The sequence below is a fragment of the Plodia interpunctella genome, chromosome 21, assembly GCF_027563975.2.
Source record: "Plodia interpunctella isolate USDA-ARS_2022_Savannah chromosome 21, ilPloInte3.2, whole genome shotgun sequence".
NCBI classification, from domain to species: Eukaryota; Metazoa; Arthropoda; class Insecta; order Lepidoptera; family Pyralidae; genus Plodia; species Plodia interpunctella.
In genome coordinates, this window is record NC_071314.1 from 8,097,239 (window position 1) to 8,119,019 (window position 21,781).

Here is a 21,781-nt window from a genome sequence, read left to right on the forward strand (position 1 = left end):
CGAAATTCTTGCCGCATCGGGAGATCCGTTACAACATTTGAATCTTTCAGAAACAAATCTTCAACTTTTTGAAAGGTAGACATCGCTCCTGTGATGCCTAGCATTTGCAGTTGTCTGGGCGGTGATCACTTACCATCAGTTGACCCGCTTCTCTTCTCTCTGATCTTTGATGAACAAGAACGAATTTAATTTTATATTTTACTACGCGTATTTGATTTGGCATAATTCAATTGACAATGACACTTCTATTGTCTGTGTGTTAGAAATTCTGTGTGTTAGAAGTTATTCACTGTTATCTGCATTGTTTTAATATGAGAGTTACTTGAAAGTCTAGTTTACATTAGAGGTTATTTCTTTGAACTTTTTTAATACAAAGTTCACGTAACTACTTGTAATTCGAAATTATGGAATATTCCTCTTAATTTGTTGTTGATATTAGTTTTCAAATTCAATTTAGACTACTTATCTTCTTCTATTTTCACTCCGTTCGTTTCATATTGCTTTTCTGTGAGATCGGCTGTTTCACTTTTTTCCATGTTTTCACATCGTGTGTCTAATTTCAGTAAGTCGAAAGTTGGCAATGGACATAGTATCTGAAGATGGTCAGTCTTTCACACCATATATATCAGGGATAGCTTTTTTTTGTAATATAAAGATAACGATAATGGCTGTATTAAACTGATCGATTGATTAAGATAGATTTTAATTCAACTTTAATTCAATATCAAATGTTACTCCTGATACCTATGACTTTTACTAATTGTGATATTTTAGCTGTCGATCTTCCGTATACAATGAAATAAATAAAAATAAATAAATGTTTTATTGAATAACACTAAATCGATGGAAGACATTCGATTCATGTGATATGATCCACAAAAGACAACACAACAGAGGTACACTGAAATGAATCCACCAACAATGACCATTTTCAAAATGAGTTCACCAAAGGTTTGTGTAGAATTTCCAGTGATTGCGTTGGTACAGCCAACCGCACGTCACGTCGCTCTGCGTGGACTCTATGCGGTGGAAATAGCGGCGTATTTGCAAGTAAATTATGCCGGTTCATGTGCTGTACAGTTAGAATTCATTCCATTTAGCCGAGCGTGAATGAAACCAAATCAAACAGTTTTCAAATAGAGGTTTAATGTTGTCATGATTTGGTGACTTCGAGTGGGTTGCACCAATCAAATTCGACGTTAACTTTAATCTGCGCAGTACGCTATTTTGTCTAAATGACGAAGGCACGCAGGTATCCTAATATCATCAGTGATGAATTTTGAAATTAACGGGCAAATTTGACTTATTACAGAAATCTCAAATTTTACTGTAGTCTTTTTTTTTTCTTCTCTATATTTTTTTCAAAATTAATTCTTCAATTAAGTACGACAGGTATGTCTGGCTGGGTGAGGGCATCGTTGCTTTTGATTTTTTTATAAATATGTTTTTCTAATTAATTTCAAAATTCCATTTTTTCACAGGTTCAAGTAATCTTAACATCCTTACGTATTTTCGAAATATATTCCCTGTCACGTCTGTCTGTATCGACGTGAAAAATTCATAAACCTGTCCCGTAGGGTCAGATTTTAGTACGGTTTTCACTAAAGAGTAGTGTCGTTTCTGAGTAGTTAAAATGTATATTTTTTATGGTTATACCCGAAACAAGCCAGGACGGACGATTAGTGTAATATGTATGTTCTGTTTGACATTATTTAGCAAAAATACTAACATAGAAACAATACTTATAATTTAAATTTTGTTCTTTATCTGTATTTGTTTTGTATGCCTAATAAATAAAGAACTGAAAATGAACCAAAATTTTAGAATAACAGGCAGAATAAATATTTTCTTTTCTACAAACGTTTATTTAGGACCAAAGACCATATCAAAACAAATCGAACAAGCCCAATAAATGGGGCAACGTTGTTTTGTTAGAGTTCCTATAACCTGCTTATGGCTACATCAATAGATCGGAATGATAACAACACTAGGCACTCGTATGCTGTCTCTCTCTCTCTCTCTCTCTTCTGATTAAGAAACCGGTTGCTTTCTAGGCTGGAATGTCCCGAAGACAGAGGTTCCCTTTACTACAAATGTATAAACAAATTCTCTTTCCGCTCCAAATTCTCCATCTTTAAAACTACGTAACGGATTTTGATGCAGTTTTTATAGATAGGGTGATTTCTGAGGAAGGTTTAAGAGTATATTTTATTATGGTTTTATCCGAGCGAAGCTGAGTAGGGCCGCTAGTTAGAATTTAACTTCTAAATTACGAAGTGTTAGTTGAGATTTAACGATCAAACGTTTCTTGAGATTGCAGTAGTTATTTGATAAATGATAAAACCAAAACAATCAAGTATTTGTAGATATTGTTTGTAACAAAGTAGCGAGCGAGGGCAGCTGTCAACTCTCTGAAAGGTAAACTGAACTCAGCAACATTAGTTAATAAATAATAATAAATAAATATATTAGGACAAATCACACAGATTGAGCTAGCAACAAAGTAAGTTCGAGACTTGTGTTATGGGATATTAACTCAACGATACTATATTTTATAACAAATACATATATAGATAAACATCCAAGACCCGGGCCAATCAGAAAAGATCATTTTCCATCTTGACCCGACCGGGGATCGAACCCGGGACCTCTCGGTTCAGTGGTTAGAACCTTACCACTGCGCCACCGAGGTCGTCGTCGTCGAGGTTTTATCCTAATTATATGTAAATAATGTCCCGAATAGAGTCCCTCAATTCATTATAACTGTTTCAGCAAAAACAAAGGACCCACAACTAAGTTCTGATCACATTTTGGTTGTAAACTAATCATTCGAGAAGTTACGTGAATTGTTTATATCTGTTAAGTTTGGCTTTACTGATAAGCGTGTATTGTAATATTATTACGGCGAATAAGTATTGTATTTCTTTTTATGAAAATGTTTTCAAATAAACATAATAAAATATACGAACTCATTTTATAATTTTACAATTTGATGGGAGGCCAACAAGATGCGGGAAAAAGCTATCAAAGTATACAACATGACTAGCTGCGCCTCGTGGCTTTGCCCTATATACTACGTTGTATTTTATCTATTAGTAGGTTTGGCGTGATGGTGTCAGATATCCACACTCGCAGGTTTATTATGTATAAAACTTAACTTATTAGAAGTTTGTACATTTTTCTTACTAAGTATTACAAGTATGTAATTCTAAGAATTATAAAATTTTTTACAATGTAAATTTTTAAGTTTAAACTCGTTTCAAGTGAGGAAAGCTATTTAAATGCAAAAGCAGTCGCGCCGTTGCCCGCACTCCCTCGCACATTACCTAGAATCCGCTCCATTGAAGGGCTATCGCACGCATCCGCTCAAAAACTGCGTTGGAGATGGAAAAAGTAAAGCCGCAGTGAATCTACAGATGAGAATTAACTAGCATAGAACGGTACGGGTTACAGGTATCTAAAGCATAACCTTCCAAAGGCGCATAAGGTACATAGATACTAACATTTTTTTGTTCTAAGACTTTTGTCTAAACCTAATAAATACAAAATTTTTCCTTTTTTTAGTTTTAATGTCGTTTCTATAAAACGTTACCTCTATGTTCGATTCCGCTATATAACGCTACTGTACTGTCTCGTGTTGCTTGGCTATTACATAGAGTTAAGATGTGTAGAATCGCAAATTAGATTGTTTTTTTTATATATGAAAAATACAACTACGAATCACGAAAAGTCGTAGAATAAAAGTTGCTTGTTTTGATACCTGTAGCCCTGTATAAGTAAGTTTATAAAATTTAATGGATAAATTATAATAAAGTTTCTTGAGACTAGATTATCTCAATGAGGCAAGTTACATCATGCATATTCCAAAAAAGGAACAGATAATACTCAAGCTTGACTCACACCACTTAAGTACTATTTTGGATCATACATTATTTTTGATGCTAATTTGAACAGCTCGGTTCGGCTCACTTCACTCTTAACAAGGATTAAAAGTAACCTAGCTTTAAGTTAAGTTTAGCCTAGCTTTAACTTAAAAGTTAAGAGTTAACTGAACACGCGTTCTAGTTTTAGACTCTTTTAAAAGTAATATGTAATATTGTTTTTTACATACGTCCCGAAAAAAGTGTCTTTACTTTTTTTATGATCAGCGATAAAATTAGATGGTTACGAGTTCCTGAAGCGGCAATATGAGGAAACTCGTGTGAATTCGCTAAATGCGTACTTTTCCCCCCTTTGAGATAACAGTTATGTATGTGGCAATAAGGTCAATTGGTTTTTAACTTTATATACATATAAGCCTATTCAGCTACAAGATACAGTCGTAAATCACAAAAAGATTTTAATTAAATATATACCTGTACAGCTGTGAGTAAAATGTCGATTATGCTAAAGTTAAATCATTAGATCATGTCTCAATATAGTTAGTTATTATCTGAATGACCCAATGATTTTGCATCAAGTCAACCTATTTCATTTTAAGATATTGCATTTTATGCAAACATTCAAATTAAAATTTTACACAAAATAATATTATTTAAATAATAAAATTATTAGTCTATCAATAGTAGTTTATAACAAACTAGTGGCCCGTCTCCACTTCGCTTGTGTGAAACCGTAAAGAAGTAGCCAATGTTATTCCCGAACGTTTTGTCTATCTAAGCTTTCATTAATTAAAATCGGTCCAGTAGTAAGTTTATTCATTACAAACAAGCATTGCATTCTCTCTGTCAGACCTGACCTGAAGTCTGAAATATATTTGTTACTCATTATATATTATTAATTTATTATTTTTGTATAAATACGTCTCTTAAGGTATATGCGTCACACGGTTAAATAAACGGTAAAGTTCTGTTTATCCGTGTACCTTAGGCTTTAGAGGCAAAACAAAAGATTCGAATGTAACACCGGAGTCCGAAACTTTTATCCCGAGACTCGTTCTGGGACGAATTGGACTCATCGGAAAGTTGGGATACGGATACTGTGACTGTAATGAAATACCTTTTATTGTGAAAGAGCTTCGATAGCCAATAGGTAACTAGTGGCTTGTCAATAGCTTATCTTACTCCTGAACGTTTCATCTATCGCTGAGACATATTTCATCAAAATCGGGCCAAAGGTCACTTTTAGCAATCCCTAGGCGTAGTATTGACGTCTGTAGTACTTTTTTGTTTCGAGTTCCAGCTATTTTATAGTTTACAGTGATTTTGTGAAATAGGACGGAAGTAAGTAACAGTAAGTTGGGGAAACGTTCGTGCGAATATTTAGTCTGGATGTCAAGTGAACGAACACTCTTTAAATATTGTATTGTTTATAAATACTGTTTAACTTTATATATTTTCTTATTATATCATAAATATAAAGAATTATAAATCATAAAGATTTATTTCTAGACCACTGTACTAGAAAACACAAGTAAAACAAAAATAAACTTGCACATTTTCCCTTAATAAATAGGTAACCTGATTTCTCAGCCTTGTCTTTGTGTCCCTATTTTCTTTAGCATTTACGACGTTTTTATCGCCAGTAAATTGTTTATGATTAATGACTTAGTACAATCTGTTTTGTTCCGATAGATTGGATTACAAAGAGCTGCGAAACAAATTGAGATTTCAAATAGAATTTCACTTCCTACTTACATATTATCTCTTTGTTATAATATAAAACAAACAACAAAAAGCAAGGACATTTGTTTAATATGTCTGGCCTGTTTGTTAGCAGATTTTTGAAAAGAGAATTTATTGTTTTTAATTTTTCGTTGCGCAAGGTTTACTCCGTTCATCTATAAGCCGACCCCAATGGACCCCCTGTTTGACATTTATTTAATTTCGCTGGCTATCAGATGCTCAATTAATCAAATGAGCTCGTTTGGGCGCCGTTATTTAGAGCCAAAACAAATGGGCAGATGTTTTTGCGCAACAAATGACGGGTTATTTTGTTTTTGAACAAACATTTATTTTGACATCGATGTGACAAACGAGTCGGGGGAGTAGACTGAACGTCGGCGATTTTTATAAAATATCTAAATATTTTGTCGTTTTTTTATATTAAACATTTTTCGCAGCTGGCTTAGTAGTTACAAGTGCAATTTTATTTTATTTCTAAAAGATATAATGATGTCGCATTATCATCAATTAATTTAAGAACTTTGTTCTTGTCGGTGGAGTTGTCATTTTCCATCTCATTCTGTCCTCAGCCATCGATTTCACCTGTACTTCTCTTTCATCTCATCTAGGAATGCCCTTCTTGGCTTTCCTTTTGCTCTTCTTGCTTCGATTTTTCCTTCAATCAGATATTTCATAAAGTTGTCGTGACGTATAAGGTGGCCAAACATCTTTCCCCTTCTTGTCTCTATTTCTATTGCTTTCAATAACGTTCTTTTCTCTTTGATCTTGTCTTCTTCTTCTTCTGTACTTCTTCATACAAGCATACGTGTGTCACCGTAAACGCTCGTACTTTGAACCGCCGCGCAAGTCTTCGTCCGACCCATTTGAATTTTGTTCATAGCTCGTCTAACCGACATAAAATTGATGTTATTTCTAAATAACACAAAGCTTTTTCTATCGACGACATCAAAATGCGGTGTGAGCAAGCTTCTCGTGCCTCACCGACGCGACGTCGAGCCGAATAAGTTAGCAAACTTAAAAAACGCGTACATACCACAATGCCCTTTCAAAATTTTCAAACAGCTTCTTAATGGCGGCCTTCAGAGCACTTTGTGACGTCATCAGTCATCGCCATTGTATGCCAATCAAGGAAAAATCCCGGCCAAATGGCAGTTTTGGCGTAATGAACAAAATAATTAATGGGACATTGAAAGCGGGCTCATTACGCGGCCGCCGTTTCTTACGAGGCGTGCTACTTCGTGTTGGGCGGCCCTAGACATTTATTGTTTTCATAAATGTGAAATGTATGCAATACATTACAATATATACAACAATTTAGATTATTTTTAATAAAAAATACTGTCAGTTTTTTTTGATTCAATAAAATAATTAAAATTCAATGGATGTATGTAAGTTTATTCTTTAATTATGCAAAATATGTGGGCTCTAAATATTTTCATGAATTTCCCATATAATTTTTGAAATTTATGTTGGATGAATGAAATTATGAAAAGGAACAAAATTGAAATGAATTCTTCCATAAACGGTTTAAGATTTAATACAAATACGTACCTAAACAGGTTTTCAAAAACCACAATAAGTAATAATAATATTTTTTTACCACAATTTAGAGCCATGCCCCGTTGTCACGTTTAGTTGACGTTGCGGCTCCGTTGTGCTCTGTTGTTTTCCTTAGGTTTTGACACTGACGTGCGTTGAAGTGTGTCGAAACACCATACAATTACTGTGGGTGAAGTGCGCTAACCCGACTATCGACAAAAGTCAAATCGACAGAGCACGACTGACCAATGGAGCACGATGGCACTTAAACACTTATAAAAGTAATAACTAATACGCAAACCAGTCGTATCTTTAATAATTACAGCAAAAAATAAAATGACAATTATGAATATCCAAAGCAAGACCACATTTAATAAATTGGCCCACTCAGAGAATAAAGCGTGCTATATGCGCGGGTAAACTCTCAAACGACCTTTATTAAGCCTATCTTCATTAACGGATAATTCCTATCGGGATGATGAGCTGAGAAATTCGACTACCTATTAGACAATGTCTGGGGATTCATTTGGCGAAAATCTCGGTGAGATTATAACATGAGTTGAAAATAATTTAGCAATCTAGAATTCTATACGAACCGTTGCCGAATTAACGAACAAATATCTTAAAAACCTGCTTATTTGACATTTGTTACCGACGTTCTGTGAGCACGTCTAACAAAATACAAAATGCGAGACTGTCCGTAATTTCATCCAGAATTTCCAAACTGAAACCTTTTGTGCGATAATACTAAAAATTTTTAAAGAAAAATTCTCAAATTCGCGGGCACACTTCCAATTTTCTATTTATTATATTTTCGCACCAAAACATCTGCTTATAATTGTCAACAAATATTTTCAAATTGAAATTAAATATTGCTAGTCGAAATCAAATTATTTGACGTTCGCTCTGGCATTTAAGATTATTAATGTTATTCATATAATAAAATATTAATACAAATATTGATTAATTAGCAAACAAGGAATTAATGAAAGGCGATAATACTGAATTCAATTACTGGAAAGAAGCCTCCGGTGTTATTTGTACACAAGTTTTCTAATAATTGTATTATTTCTATCAATCAGTACAAACATTTATCTTGATTAAAATTCTAATGAAACATGTTAAAATTCATTGTTAATTTTGTCATATTATTATACTTGTATATTGTGTTGTAGCTGTATTACCTATGTAGTGGGATTTTTGTACCATGTTTATAGAAATAAACTATTCATGAATTCACGTCGCTTCAGTATCCATGACAATCCATTATTATGGTACATATGATGGTGTAACGGCAATAAAAAACATTTTTGTTAAAAACTTGTTATTTTATCTAGGTATGCCACAGCCAATGTCGCAGGTGAAGAAGAATCAACACAAATTTCTTAAGCAATCAATTCAACGAAGGTTGAGCCTAACAAGTATAGATTGCCTTCCCGTTGCCTTGTGCATAAACCAGGTCAATTTGTTTTCGATCAATTAACATGCAGCAGAAATCGAGCCCAGATGTAAGTGGCATACGTCTGGGAGAGCAAGTTCCGCAATCGCTCGAATTCCTCCGCCCTGCGGCCGGCGCCGGCACTCCAGACATCCAGCGATTAGACTCCGCGAGGAGCCAATTACCGCATTCCTCTTGAAGCTCACACTTGCTCGTTTATGACTGAAGTACACTCTGTTTGATGTAGTTCAAAGTATAAGTACCTGGGTGACCGTGTTTCATTTGTATTTTTGTCAAAATTTCACTGAAAATAAGGGATTTTTCCAAATATATGACCTAGCTAGATCGATTTTTTGGCCCCGTAAGCACCTTCAAATTTTATCCAAGTCATTAGAGTCGTTTTTGAATACAATGAGTATACTCTGATAAATACCTACCGGTCAACGAGTTTGATTCACGCATCGAAGGTTCCAACTGTTAGTGTAGTCTACCTATCTTATAAAAGTTGATCAACTTGCATTCCTTTTGTATGAAATGAACTACCTAGGTACATATAGGTTTGTTATAACTTTTAGTTAGTTATAACTTCTTTGATTTAATTGAAAGAATTTGCAAATTTAGAGGGTAGAAGCAAGTTTTGTTAAAAAATGAAAAGTGTATAATAAAATAACGTCGGTTATAAACATAATTCGAAAACATTTTTAATATTAAATTGCACAAGCTTCCTCGTGGGGCTCTGTGTACGTAATGAATCAAATTGCTTTCATTATTCCACGCAAAGAAATATAAAAATTAAGCTTTTATTATTCTTAATCAGAAGTTGTAATTTATAGATCAATTTGTAAATAACAACGTTTAAAATATGGCTTGTGTTTTAAAGGAAATAATAGGAAAGGAGTTTTAGGAAAATTTAAATGGGAAGATGGTAGAAAATATTTACAAAGAATACAATGTAAAAGTGAACATTAAAATCAATTATAATGCCCACGGAACCTATGTTCTCTCGATCTCGAACCGACTGGTGGTCAATTACCATATTCACTAGTAGGTACTTCATATCTTGTGATTCAAACATATACCACAAACTACTTGCATGGTTCATACAGGAATTTATCGTGCATCTACCTGGATTATCTTCACGGATTTGAGAGGGCAGATTTCATTCACACAAATTAGAAAAATATAAATCAATTTTATTTTAATGAGACTTGAACCATCATAATGTATCAATTAGTGAATCAGGTAAGTATGATTAACGGGCCATTGGGTAATGTAAATATAAACTCAATACGTCTCTAATTGCCGACGATAAATAGACGAATTAGGTTTCGTACAAAGCAAATTAATTGGTTCGTTGCCAGTTTGAACTGTACCTATTGATTGGCGAGTTCGATTGTGGTGAAGGAATAGGATTATTTCGTATATAAATATTTGGTTTGTGACTATGTCAAATGTGAAATAATAAAATTAGAATATATTTTATCATATTGTATTAAATTGGCGAATACTGGCAGGATCAGGGGCGGTGCCTGAGACGTGGCGTTGGAGACGGGGCTCTTGTGTTGGAGGCTCTCATTTTGGGTTACTGAGCCCGGATACCAGTAGTAGTATATTATATTGATATATTGAAACTTTACAAGAATAAGTTATGTGAGCAGAAAATGATAATTCAACAATATGCACAATTGTTTGCACATTTTATGCGTATCATAAAATAATCTAAATAGCATCATATTTGCAAAATACAACAGCAAAAGCTCAACCACACCGGATAACCAATCAAAATTCATTATCGAATTTCAGTAAAAAGATAAATGTTTCCATATAAAAATCAACGCCACTTTATTGGGCTCCGCTTGCGTAAAATTCGACATTATTTTGCATGTCCAGCGACTATAAAAAAATCGACGCAACGTGAAGCCTTAAAAATTTAACTGACCGTAAAAGTTATGCGCCAATAAACAAGGAAATACAACTGTTTTGTTTATAGCCGTGTAAACAAGAGGTTTTCAGCCACGAAATTGTCCAATTCTCATGCCCACGTAAACGTGTCCAAATTTAATAATTTGCTGCCCCGTAGGAGTAGGTACTGTGGAAAATATAGAACGGTAATTCACTGTTATAATTTTAGCAAAATAGATATATTAGTATTTGTATGGTGATTTAACTTTACAATCGTTACGAGGTATTCTAGTACCTAACGATAACGATTCTCTCACTGATAATTCTCACATGGCTTCGCTCGGCAAGCTCATGATGACACAATAGGAATCTATGCTCATGACAAGAAAATAGTCCGACCCTTGCAAACATGCGACACGCGATCGCGTGCCAAAACAGTATGTCGTTACTACTATTGGGCCGTATGTGAATCTTCTATAATCTTTGCATAGATGCTCTGCACCATTAAATAAATAAATAAATATATTAGGACAAATCACACAGATTGAGCTAGCCCCAAAGTAAGTTCGAGACTTGTGTTATGGGATGCTGACTCAACGATACTATATTTTATAACAAATACATATATAGATAAACATCCAAGACCCGGGCCAATCAGAAAAGATCATTTTCCATCATGACCCGACCGGGGTTTGAACCCGGGACCTCTCGGTTCAGTGGCAAGAACCTTACCACTGCGCCACCGAGGTCGTCATTGATACACAAGATCCGATTTCCTATAATTTTTCCTATTACTTTGCATTGTTAGTACGTACCTTATGTTGCCAGACCATTGGCACGGATATCCAATTTTTTGTACTATAAAGCAAGGCCAAGCAACCTTCTGAATGGACGCCTGCAACACCAGGATGTCATAAGTACGTTGCTAACCCTGAATGAGTCTATTCACGCACTTTATGCGTAGGTGCGATATCTATGCTTATTTATATATAAATATATGAAGGCCCCTTTTAATCCGGGAGAGAAGAGCCGCATGTGTTAATGTGTAAAGTTCGACCGCTGGGAATCACGGATTACGCTCCGACTCGCGGATGTGAGGGATCCAGCGGAAGGATACGTCAATTAGATTAAAAAATGGCTCCAAACTTTTGTCTCAGTTCTGAAATTGGGGAATTTAATTTGAGTTCCTGTTTGTTTTTGTTTGATTGATAGTGGGTGAGATTTATATTAAAAAAAAAAAATTTTAGTCTCTAACATGTATAAATTTGAGCTGTACATTAAGCCCGCATAACTTTAGGAACAATTCAAACCATTAGAATAATATGTAAATTTAAAGAAACTTTATAAGATATTATAAATTGTAGATAAACTATATTGGCAAAAAGACTATGCCACCCTGGAGTACTAATATAGCCTGTATTTTTTTTGTATTCCTAAACGTAAACTGTATTCCTAAATGTTACAATCTATTAACGCTTTAAAAGTCTAACGATACCATGTATGATGCTATAAAAGTATAGCGACACTATGTACTCACGTATATTTTATCATTGTTACAGATAACACAATAATAAAACAATAGAATGCCAAGAGTAAAGAAGCGCAGACACCACAAGAAATACAAAGTGCGGTGAAGAATGTCCAAGCAGTAAGCATGCTCGAGGAGGGCAGCCGCGACCTGTCCAAGCGCGCGTACTCCAAGGACGCGTTCACTGACGAACCCAAATGCTGCTTCTCCAGACCCGGCCTCGACGATACCAAGGTCTTCTGTTGTCGCTGCGCCCACAAACGAAGAGCCTCCCCCCTAACATGCCTGGCAATATGCTTCCTCGTACTAACCTACAACCTCCTAGGAGGCTTCCTCTTCCTAGCAATAGAAGGCAACACCGTCACGGAAGAAACAGCCGTAGCAGCATCAAAACCAAACTTAAGCCAACCCCAAAGCATCAGCTCCGATCTCCGATCAAAGACCGTGGAAAGACTCTGGTCTATAACTGAAGATCTGAATATTTTGTACAAAGAGAACTGGACCAAATTGGCCGCAAAAGAGCTGATGGACTTTCAAAAGGTTCTCATAAAGACTATAAAGGGAGGAGTGGCGATAGAGAATAGACCGTCGTATGATTACGAGGGAGATTACAGGTGGACGTTTTCCAGTAGCTTTTTGTACGCGTTGACACTTATTACTACTATAGGTAAGCGTTTAAATTGCTTTGATTATATATAAGCTGTCAACAACGCAATGTAACTAAAGATTCGCTATTTGGATGCAATTCGATTTTACTATATAGCTGCTGTGATATCACTGTCTGTACCAAGACAATCTGGTATCTTATAAACTTATTTTTTTGTTTTTGACAATAACAAAGACACAAAAAATGTAATTAAAAATATATTAACAAAATAATATATTTTTATAATACTATTTTTATTTATATTTAAAATTTTCCACAGGTCACGGCAACATAGCGCCACAATCATCAGTGGGCAAGATCGTCGCGGTGTTGTATGCCTGCGTCGGCATCCCAATCATTATGCTGTACCTGTCCACCATCGGGGAGGCTTTGGCGAGGAACTTCCGTGTCCTCTACTCCAAGCTGTGCCCCTCCACCCTCAACGCCGGCGGTTTCCATTCCAAGGCCGACTGTCTCAGCCGGTACAACCATGAAACCGAGCGCAAGTTCAGTGACTGTGATAAAAAAGACTACGACAGACAAAGACGAACCCCGTTCCAGGCAGCGCTAAATTTGGACAGTTTCAGTGGCGGTTATCATTGGACGTGTCGCAACCACACGCGAGTGCCCATTGTACTAAGTCTCCTCCTCATAGCTCTGTACATAGCGTTAGGGACTGTCGTGTTTCACACAACTGAAAAATGGAGCTTTATAGACGGTTACTACTTCTCATTCTCCAGTCTCGCCACAATCGGATTTGGGAACTTAAAACCTGGATTGTACGCGAGCACAGTGTCTGCTAAAGCAGAAGACATAGCTGTTGGAGTGTGTTGTATTTATATTTTAGTCGGCATCGTTGTCATTGCCATGTGTTTTAATTTAATTCAAGAAGATGTGAGTTCTATTGTAAGAAGTTTTACCGCTCTTTGTACAGGGGGTTCGAAATCCCGCGCGGTGCATAGTGTAGAGAAAATTTGCGATGATAAGATTGCTATGTCTGTAGTGTCCTGACATAGGGAAACGACTGACTCTGGCCCGTCAGTCGCGTTCAACTGCCAGGAGAAACGGCAGCAGGTGACGTTTAAAATAGACAGTCTTAACCCGACAAAATTCAATAGTCTCCCGCGGCGAAAGTCGTCCAATTTTGGTGAAGAGGGTTTCCAAAGGAACACACCCGTACGCAGATCGGCGGGTCACGCCGAGAAGTGTGTGGAATACTTCGTGCCGAGGAGTTTGAGCGAGTTTAATTTAAGTGGTGTTGGGGAGTTGTATGACTTGTCATTCGGGAAGGGACAAGAAGGGAAGCAAAGTACGGGGAAGGCTCGGGACAAGATGGTGACTTTCGAAGACGATCGGCCACAAAACAAGGCCCTTGCGGACGATGTCTTCATGTGACAAGTAGCTGTAAGTTTGTTGGTTTCCACACAGTTTGTTACATAATAAATACATTTTACACATAATGCGCTTCATTTCTTTCCACAATGGCTCATCTTTAAGGGCGTGGTAAAGTTGATTTATGTTATACCCTACCGAAGCTATAAAGAAAATTTATTTTGTGGTAATTCGGATAAAATATCTTTTATCGCTATTATTTAAAGGCATTTAATAGAAGTTTCAGCAAAAATTGGGAATCTTTGCATTATACGACTTTGTGTTTTTTAATAAAATATTCAAAATGGCGTTATAGTGTGTATAAAAGTACAGTGTATAAAAATATGAGATAGTGGACATTGTACAAAAAAATATTTTATGGGACAAAATTTTTACAATGACAATTTTGTACGTTTTAACATTAGATTTAACTTATTAGCCAAAGAGGCAAGAATTCAAAAATATACAGTTAGTTTGGTCTTGCCACAAGACCATATTTATATATATTTTGACCATTGCTATATATTTTTGAATTCTTATGTTGAAGTTGAAATGTGGCGACAGCATCCGCTGAGATGAATAACGAGGGCTTCAATGAGATAGTGATTATAGTGTCTACCTGTCCGAATCACTTGTAAGTTTCCGCCATGTTTTACTGAGAAATAAAATGCCTTGAAAACTAAAAGGTCATCATCATCATATCGAGTGTATTATTGCTAACACTGGTGTCAGATTTTATTCAAGTCGCCTACGCCTAAAGGCATCTGACATGACTTTTACAACTACTTACCTCCATCTAGTGGCAGGTAGTTGCATACACACTAGTGAACTAACCTGTTAATCAGTGTGCAGGACCTGCACACTCGTTAAAAGGTTAGTTCACTAGTTGGTTTCCTCAGATGTTTTCTTTCACCGGAAGCAAGTGGTGGTCGATGAGAACAACTATATATGAGTCAGATTGGTATACAAACTCATATGCCACGAGTAGGATACGAACCTGAGACCTTTCGATCCACAGGCGGGCGTCTTAACTATTACACCACTGAAAGATAAAAACTAACTTTCCGGAGCCGGTCCTAAAACAAGAGGCTTTTTGTACCATAAGAAACTTGCCTCAGGGACGAATACTACAGCCGAGTTTTAAAAAGGTTTATTTGTAAGCATACACAAGGCTTCCACGCATCATAGCTGCAAAAGAAACTAAGAACACGCTATTCAGGTAGTATAGTGTCTGTCTATGTGTCCATTCTAATGAGATGTATCCCGCTATGTTTGAACCCACGAAATGACATTACGTCATCGGTCGCAAACTACCTCTTTGATATGCTAACAGCCAATTAGCCTAATGGACGCCAAATAAACCAATTAATCTGCAGGACCTGGCCGGACGGCACGCCGTTCTAAATTTTCAGTTTTTACAGACAAAAACATTTACGTATGAAATTACGTTAGCATGCATTTTATAAGTTAAATTTTCCACTGATAGCTGATTGTGGCTTTCAAAACAAAATAACATGAAACAGGTTAATGTTTGGAAGGCGACGGGGAGACTGTGCCCAGCAGTGGGATAATAGCGGTTAATTAGAAAAAAACACATCAAAGTCCAGGAGTGATAAGAACGTTCGAATAAATAAGTAGCATTCTACTTCTAAAGATCTCGTACGAAGTAGTAAAGACGTAAAGTTGTAAAAAACAGATCCCGGGCTTGACAGCTGAGAAAATAGCAGGAACTGAGCAAATGAAAGACAGAGACAGAAAATGTACTGTAAAAGCAATCACAAAGATTCATGGACATTATATCCATATCGGTATAGATAGTATCCAATAGTGTGCAACCCATTCTAAGAGTGACTTGCACCAATCACTTTGACGTTGACTTTAAACGCACCACCATGTCGTTAAGATAAAATTACGTACAAGGTTTTTTTTTTCACGTATTACTGCGCAGGTTAAAGTTAACGTTTAACTACTACCTAACAATATAAATACGTAACATACGAGTATGTAAATTATATTTTAAAACAAGTAAAAATTATTCGGTTAATTCCAGCGGGCTCAAGCTAAATGCAGTTTCATTAAACCTTTTGACGTGAGTGCCGCTTGTGCAGCTCCTCGCCCACAGTTACTTCAATTAGGATCCAAGTGTAATTTTATCTTGCTTCGTTTTAATTTCTAATGTTTTATTCGTCCAACTTCGCTTTTATATCTAAAATAAAATAACTTTTTTGTGGACGCTCTGGGATAAATCTTCCTTTTGGAAAGAGCAATAGTAACATTACGCAGTCATACGTTTAACATTAAAATTACACGTTAAACATCTTTGTTGGTAATGTTAACTTTAGGCCTTCTCGGTTTCATATCTTTGGTGCTAATTGTCAACTGTGCTGGTTACAACAAGTGCTGGTTTCCTTATGATCCATGAATTTTAGATAGATTGTTCTAAAACAAGGAGGATTTAAATCTGAAGATGAGTCTTTTTTATTGAGTCTGCTATTGTTAACCTAGTATCAGATTTTGTTCAAGTCGCCTAAAGGCATCTGTCATAACTTTTACCATACCATACCATTTTAGAATACCGCCACGTAGTGACGGTAGACGAATGTACAATAATCAAATAAACTGTCACTGTAGTCCTGCACTGGAAGCAAGTTACGGTCTATGAAACTACTACTCATATTCATAGGAATATTAGTGACTATGAATATGGTGTAGTCTTATATATGACTCAGAAAACTGTCAGTTTTTTATGTAACTAAATAACAAACTATAACAACCAAATCTAGGTTACGTAAGTCCATAACAAAATAAACATAATTATTACCGATAACAATCGAAATCCCATGTCCATTTGGGGCGATATCGAATTTCCGACCTTTATTAAAATTATTAACACCGAAACTAAAACTAATAATGTATACACGATTGGAAACTGTTGCTGACATAAACTAAAAAGAATTAAGACTGTCTTCGATAAGTAGACTTTGTATTCCAATTGGAGGTAGTGGATTCGAATCCCATAGGACATTTTAGTGCGCGCTTATTGTTACGATTTTCATAAACTCTATTCATAGGGAAGACGCCAAATTTCACGAAACATGCATGTAGAGAGTACCTGTGCAACGCAATGCGACCTGATTTGAATTTTATGTATTATAGTCGTATTCCTCACGGCTGAGGGTTATGGTCATGCAACTATTATCTTGGCAACATTAATGTGGTGGTCTTCTATCACCGTGTCTATTTCACAAACTAGATGGTAATTTATCAACTTGTGTACAGGTTTCCTCATGAATACACAATGTTTTTCTTCACCGGAAGCAAGTGGTGGTCGATGAAAATGCTACTTAGAGTCAGATTGGTTTACAAACTCACGTGGTAGAAGTTGGATTTGAACCTGGGCCCTTTCTCAATCACTCCGCCTTTAAATATAACGACTCCAATACATACATTGTATTGTACTACAATAAAATATAGTAGCAGAGTATCAATTAGTATCATGATTGGCCAGGTGACGTAATACTGTGATCCGAGTATCAGATCACTTTTTACGTTGATTAGATGGACTGGACGTATATATGATGAAATGCTCAAACTACTACATGTACAAATTAGTACTGTTTTTATGTAAGAGTGCAGAGTTTTCAAAATAACAAAAAAACAATGTTTTAGCTGAATCCTTCTTTTATTTCATTTACAGAATAAAATATATCACAAATGGTATGGCCACACTGTTGTACACTCGTTTTAATTTTCTCAAAACCCCCACAAACTAGTTGAAAGCAGTTTCCACCGGTTCGGCCCGGACATGCTTAGCAATTAAAATGGCCGCGATTGACTTTCGACGCTACCTTTTAATATGCATTTAGTTTTAGTTTGAGTTGGCCGTTTTAGTGGAAACTTTGTAGGGTGACTAAAATTTGATGGTCACGAAACAAAAACGGATAAGAATTAATTTTTTTGTATTATTTCAAATACATATCTAATTTTATCGAAATTTAGTCGATAAAAAAATTGTCAGGGATTTTTGTGAAAACAAAAAAGTAAAGAAATAATCACGATCGCGTTCTACCAGAAGTTTACGATTTTAAAGAAAAAATATATAAACATATATATATATATATATATATATATATATAGAGTTCATACATAATATATAACTAGTTTCACCCCAAGGTGTTACCCGTGATTTATCATTCTTGTATTTATTTAAACGTTGTAATCATTTTCGAGAAAACTTATGGTTTTTTTTTTATTTTTTTTTATTTTATAAACAGTAATGCCATCTACTTTATAAAGCGACATTGACAATTACACTTTTTGACCAAATCCCATGGTTAATCTTTGAATCAATAAATGAGGATGGCCTTAATACTTTTAATACTAGGTATATTAAACCAAACCAATATCACAAACTGTGATAGCAGAATCAAATGTTTGGTTTTCAATGTAGTTTAATCAATCATGTCTCGGTGTATAATATCGTCATTTGCATAGCCAATGCCGGCTGGAAGCTTTAGTGCGCCATTCCACCGGAAACTGCTCCGATTGGCTATACTTTATACATTAGGCCAAATTAGTTTTAGCTACGCGTATATAATATACCTTTATGCCATTGCTAGCTACTCCCCGGGGCTCGCCGCGGCGGGATTTTTGAGATGCTTTTTACAAAAATGTCATTATTGACACAAGCTTCTATATTGTTGTCAGATATATTATATATTTATTATCAATTAACAAATATCTTTACGAACGCCCATACTTTCGCATTTATGATTAGTATAAATGATAGTAGGCTAAGATCAACAAAAACGAAAATATTACTCGGAGATTGGGCTTTGAAATTCTTTTCCAGTAGTGTTTATGCTACTTGCCGCAGATGTCGGTAGACAGTCGTAAAAGTCAGGTCAGATGCCTCTAGGCGATTTGATTAAAATCTGACGCCAGTGTTAGTAACAACACATTAGATAAGAAAGAAAGATTGCTTAATACAATATCGCATAGTTTACTCAATAACTTATTAAAGCGACCAACCCCAGCATTCTGTCGTCATTTACATATTATTATTCATCACCGGCTAATCACCAATTTGCCGCCGCCACGTGACGGCCGTCACCTGACGTTTACATTAATATCCGATGCCTGGATGATTCTAATTAGCGATTTGACAACGTCGCTTCTAGCTGCCGGTAATTTCGCAGTAATTCGCGGGAAATTATTTATGAGATTCTAATTATAGTCCATTCAATTTCAATCGCTAAAAAAATCATAATGGTGAATATTGAGAATTGTATATATACAGAGCTCTTCAGAATAAAATAAATATTAGAAAAAGTGACATTTGTAGATTTAACTAGCTTTTGCCCGCGGCTTCGCCCGCATGTGTTCTTCTCCATACTTCAAATTACATGTATGCAAAATTTCATGAAGATTGGCTGAGTAGATAAGCCTGAAAAGGTAACTAACGAACTCACTTTATTAGTAAGATTAGAACTAGATGTTGTCCGCGTATGTTTGACTTCTAGTCGTTATCTAAATCTACTCCAAATTTCATCAACATCAGCCCAGCGATTTCGCCGTGAATGTGATACGAGAATGAAAAAGACGGAAGACACAAAGACTTAGGTATTTATTATATTGGACGGAAGTATGTATAAAGGTAGACATCATAAAGGACAAAATTGATGTCAAACGGACTTTTGATTGATCGAGAGTTCGCACAGAGTTAGTGGGGAGAAACACGAATACGTACAATACTGCATGATCTGTGTAAAAATATTTATAAAAGCAAGTTGACAGTTTTCTATGTGGTTAGGTTTTATATCCTTGTTTGTCACGTGTGACGATATTTTTGAGTTCTAAAATTCATTTCTTTGTTTCCATAAACAAAAACCAACACGACGATTTCTAATCAGTGACAGTTTCATAAAACTCATTATCTGCTTTATCATTGTACGCTGAAGGTTGACATTAGTGTGACTAACATCTAGCTATAATCTCGAACCAAATGCTAACATGCCGCTTGCTCCGATAATCCAAATTTAATGGCTGGCATTTGCTACCACGGATCTGTCGTTGACATTATGTACCCCATTGCTAGACAGATCAATCTGCTATCTAAGATTGCCTGTGTTTTGGAACAATAAATAGATCGATACGATTCTGCCATTCTGGTTTTAATTATTATTATATTTACACATTTAGGGAATCTTAAAATCAATATTAATACTCACAATTATCAGAATAATATAGCCGTCGAATTCAAAAGAAAACTAGCATAATAAAAATAGGGTATTAACCTGAGATAACCGCATAATGAAGAGTAATTAAATTGAAGGATTAATTTTTCTTTCAGAATTTAATCATTTGTTTTCAAAGCGAAAAGTCTGTCTAGCAAATAGAAGCGTGTGGGATCTATGCTATGTGCTCAGTGCAGGCTTCAATATGGTTGCATGATATGTTGACAGAAACACAAATTGTTTAATCCTAAGCTTCTGTTATAGAATTATGATCAAAGTAGCAATATCCTTAGTACTCATCTGCATCAAAGTATCTAAAATATGTTATGTATAAATCAGCAAAAACCTCTTCACGACAATTTGGTAATCGATAGGTATAATTACATCATATATTTTGACATAACATAGCTTGTTTTTTTGGGATAAGTTAAAATCCCAACAGATGCAGTGAAGAATGAAAAGCGAATGTATAAATAAAGTGTAGTGATTTTGATGCAAAATATGGGATACCAATCTCTTCTTCGCGTGTTCTCAATTGCATTTGAAGTTGTGACGCTGCGAAGATTTATACGACCTGCTGCTTGCCTTGTGTCAACTCCCTCCACATCTGAACGTAATCTGCACTCATAAACATCGCCATATCTCGACGTTGTCGCCAAATATCAGCGAAAGTGCGTTGCTATGTTGACATTTCTCAAGCCCGAGTGTCTCCCAAGGTATGTTACGAGCAGCATATCTTTATGTTGACAACACTGATTATATAAGGTTACTGCAAGGTACATTTACTTTACTGTGAAGCGTGTGGTGATGTGTTTGTTTATTTTTATTAATTCATTTAAAGTGGTAAGAAACCATCGCGAGGAAACCCGTGCTCTGGTACGCGTCTACTACTGCGTAGTCGTGAAAGTCATGACACATGCCTTTACGCAACTTCTATATAATCTGACACTCTCGATATTTATTCTCTCTCTTTTTTTTCTGAGCGTTTTCCCGATATTTTCCTGAGCCATTGAGCATCGATACTTATGCAGTCGATAAGTGCCCTCAATTATAAACCGAAATATAGAATTATAATTTTTTTAAAGCTTAATATATCAGTTTAGGCACATCATCATCATCGCCACAACGATCAATCATTCTAATAATTATATAAATATTTCCTCGTTCCTTGTACAGAGTATAAATCAGTCCGAGTAAGTTTCCGGTGTCCGCCGCTTCCGGTTCCGGTGTATGCGAAAACTTTTCTTTATTAGCTACGATCAACTTTATTTATTCGCTATATATCTTGTCAGGGTCCACGAACTACCCTCGCGCGGTAGGGTTAGCACGGTGCCAACACAATCCTTTATTGCTTTTATATTGAACGATTATCTGCGCTTTTATTCATAGTATTTTTACATGTCATACATATATAATAGCAACAAAATAAATTAATTGGTTTTAAATCATTTCTACAAAAAAATATATACACAATTCAACTTCTCTATAATAATAAAT

At 35.6% G+C, this 21,781-nt stretch overlaps 1 protein-coding gene across 2 annotated transcripts in view; it reads left to right on the forward strand.

Moving 5' to 3' along the window:
• Positions 1 to 13,841, forward strand: part of LOC128679385 (TWiK family of potassium channels protein 7-like) — an 88,629-nt gene extending 74,788 nt beyond the window's left edge. Inside the window, exons 1-3 of one of the 2 annotated variants that reach the window (XM_053761579.2) lie at positions 10,605 to 10,709; positions 12,063 to 12,698; positions 12,958 to 13,841. In XM_053761579.2, the coding sequence (XP_053617554.1) occupies positions 12,158 to 12,698; positions 12,958 to 13,688 (1,272 nt within the window). In that variant the 5' untranslated portion in view covers positions 10,605 to 10,709; positions 12,063 to 12,157 and the 3' untranslated portion in view covers positions 13,689 to 13,841. Of the gene's footprint in view, positions 1 to 10,604; positions 10,710 to 12,062; positions 12,699 to 12,957 lie in introns of those variants that run through there. The other variant, XM_053761578.2, reaches the window with a different exon arrangement.
• The last annotated feature ends 7,940 nt before the right edge of the window (positions 13,842 to 21,781 follow it).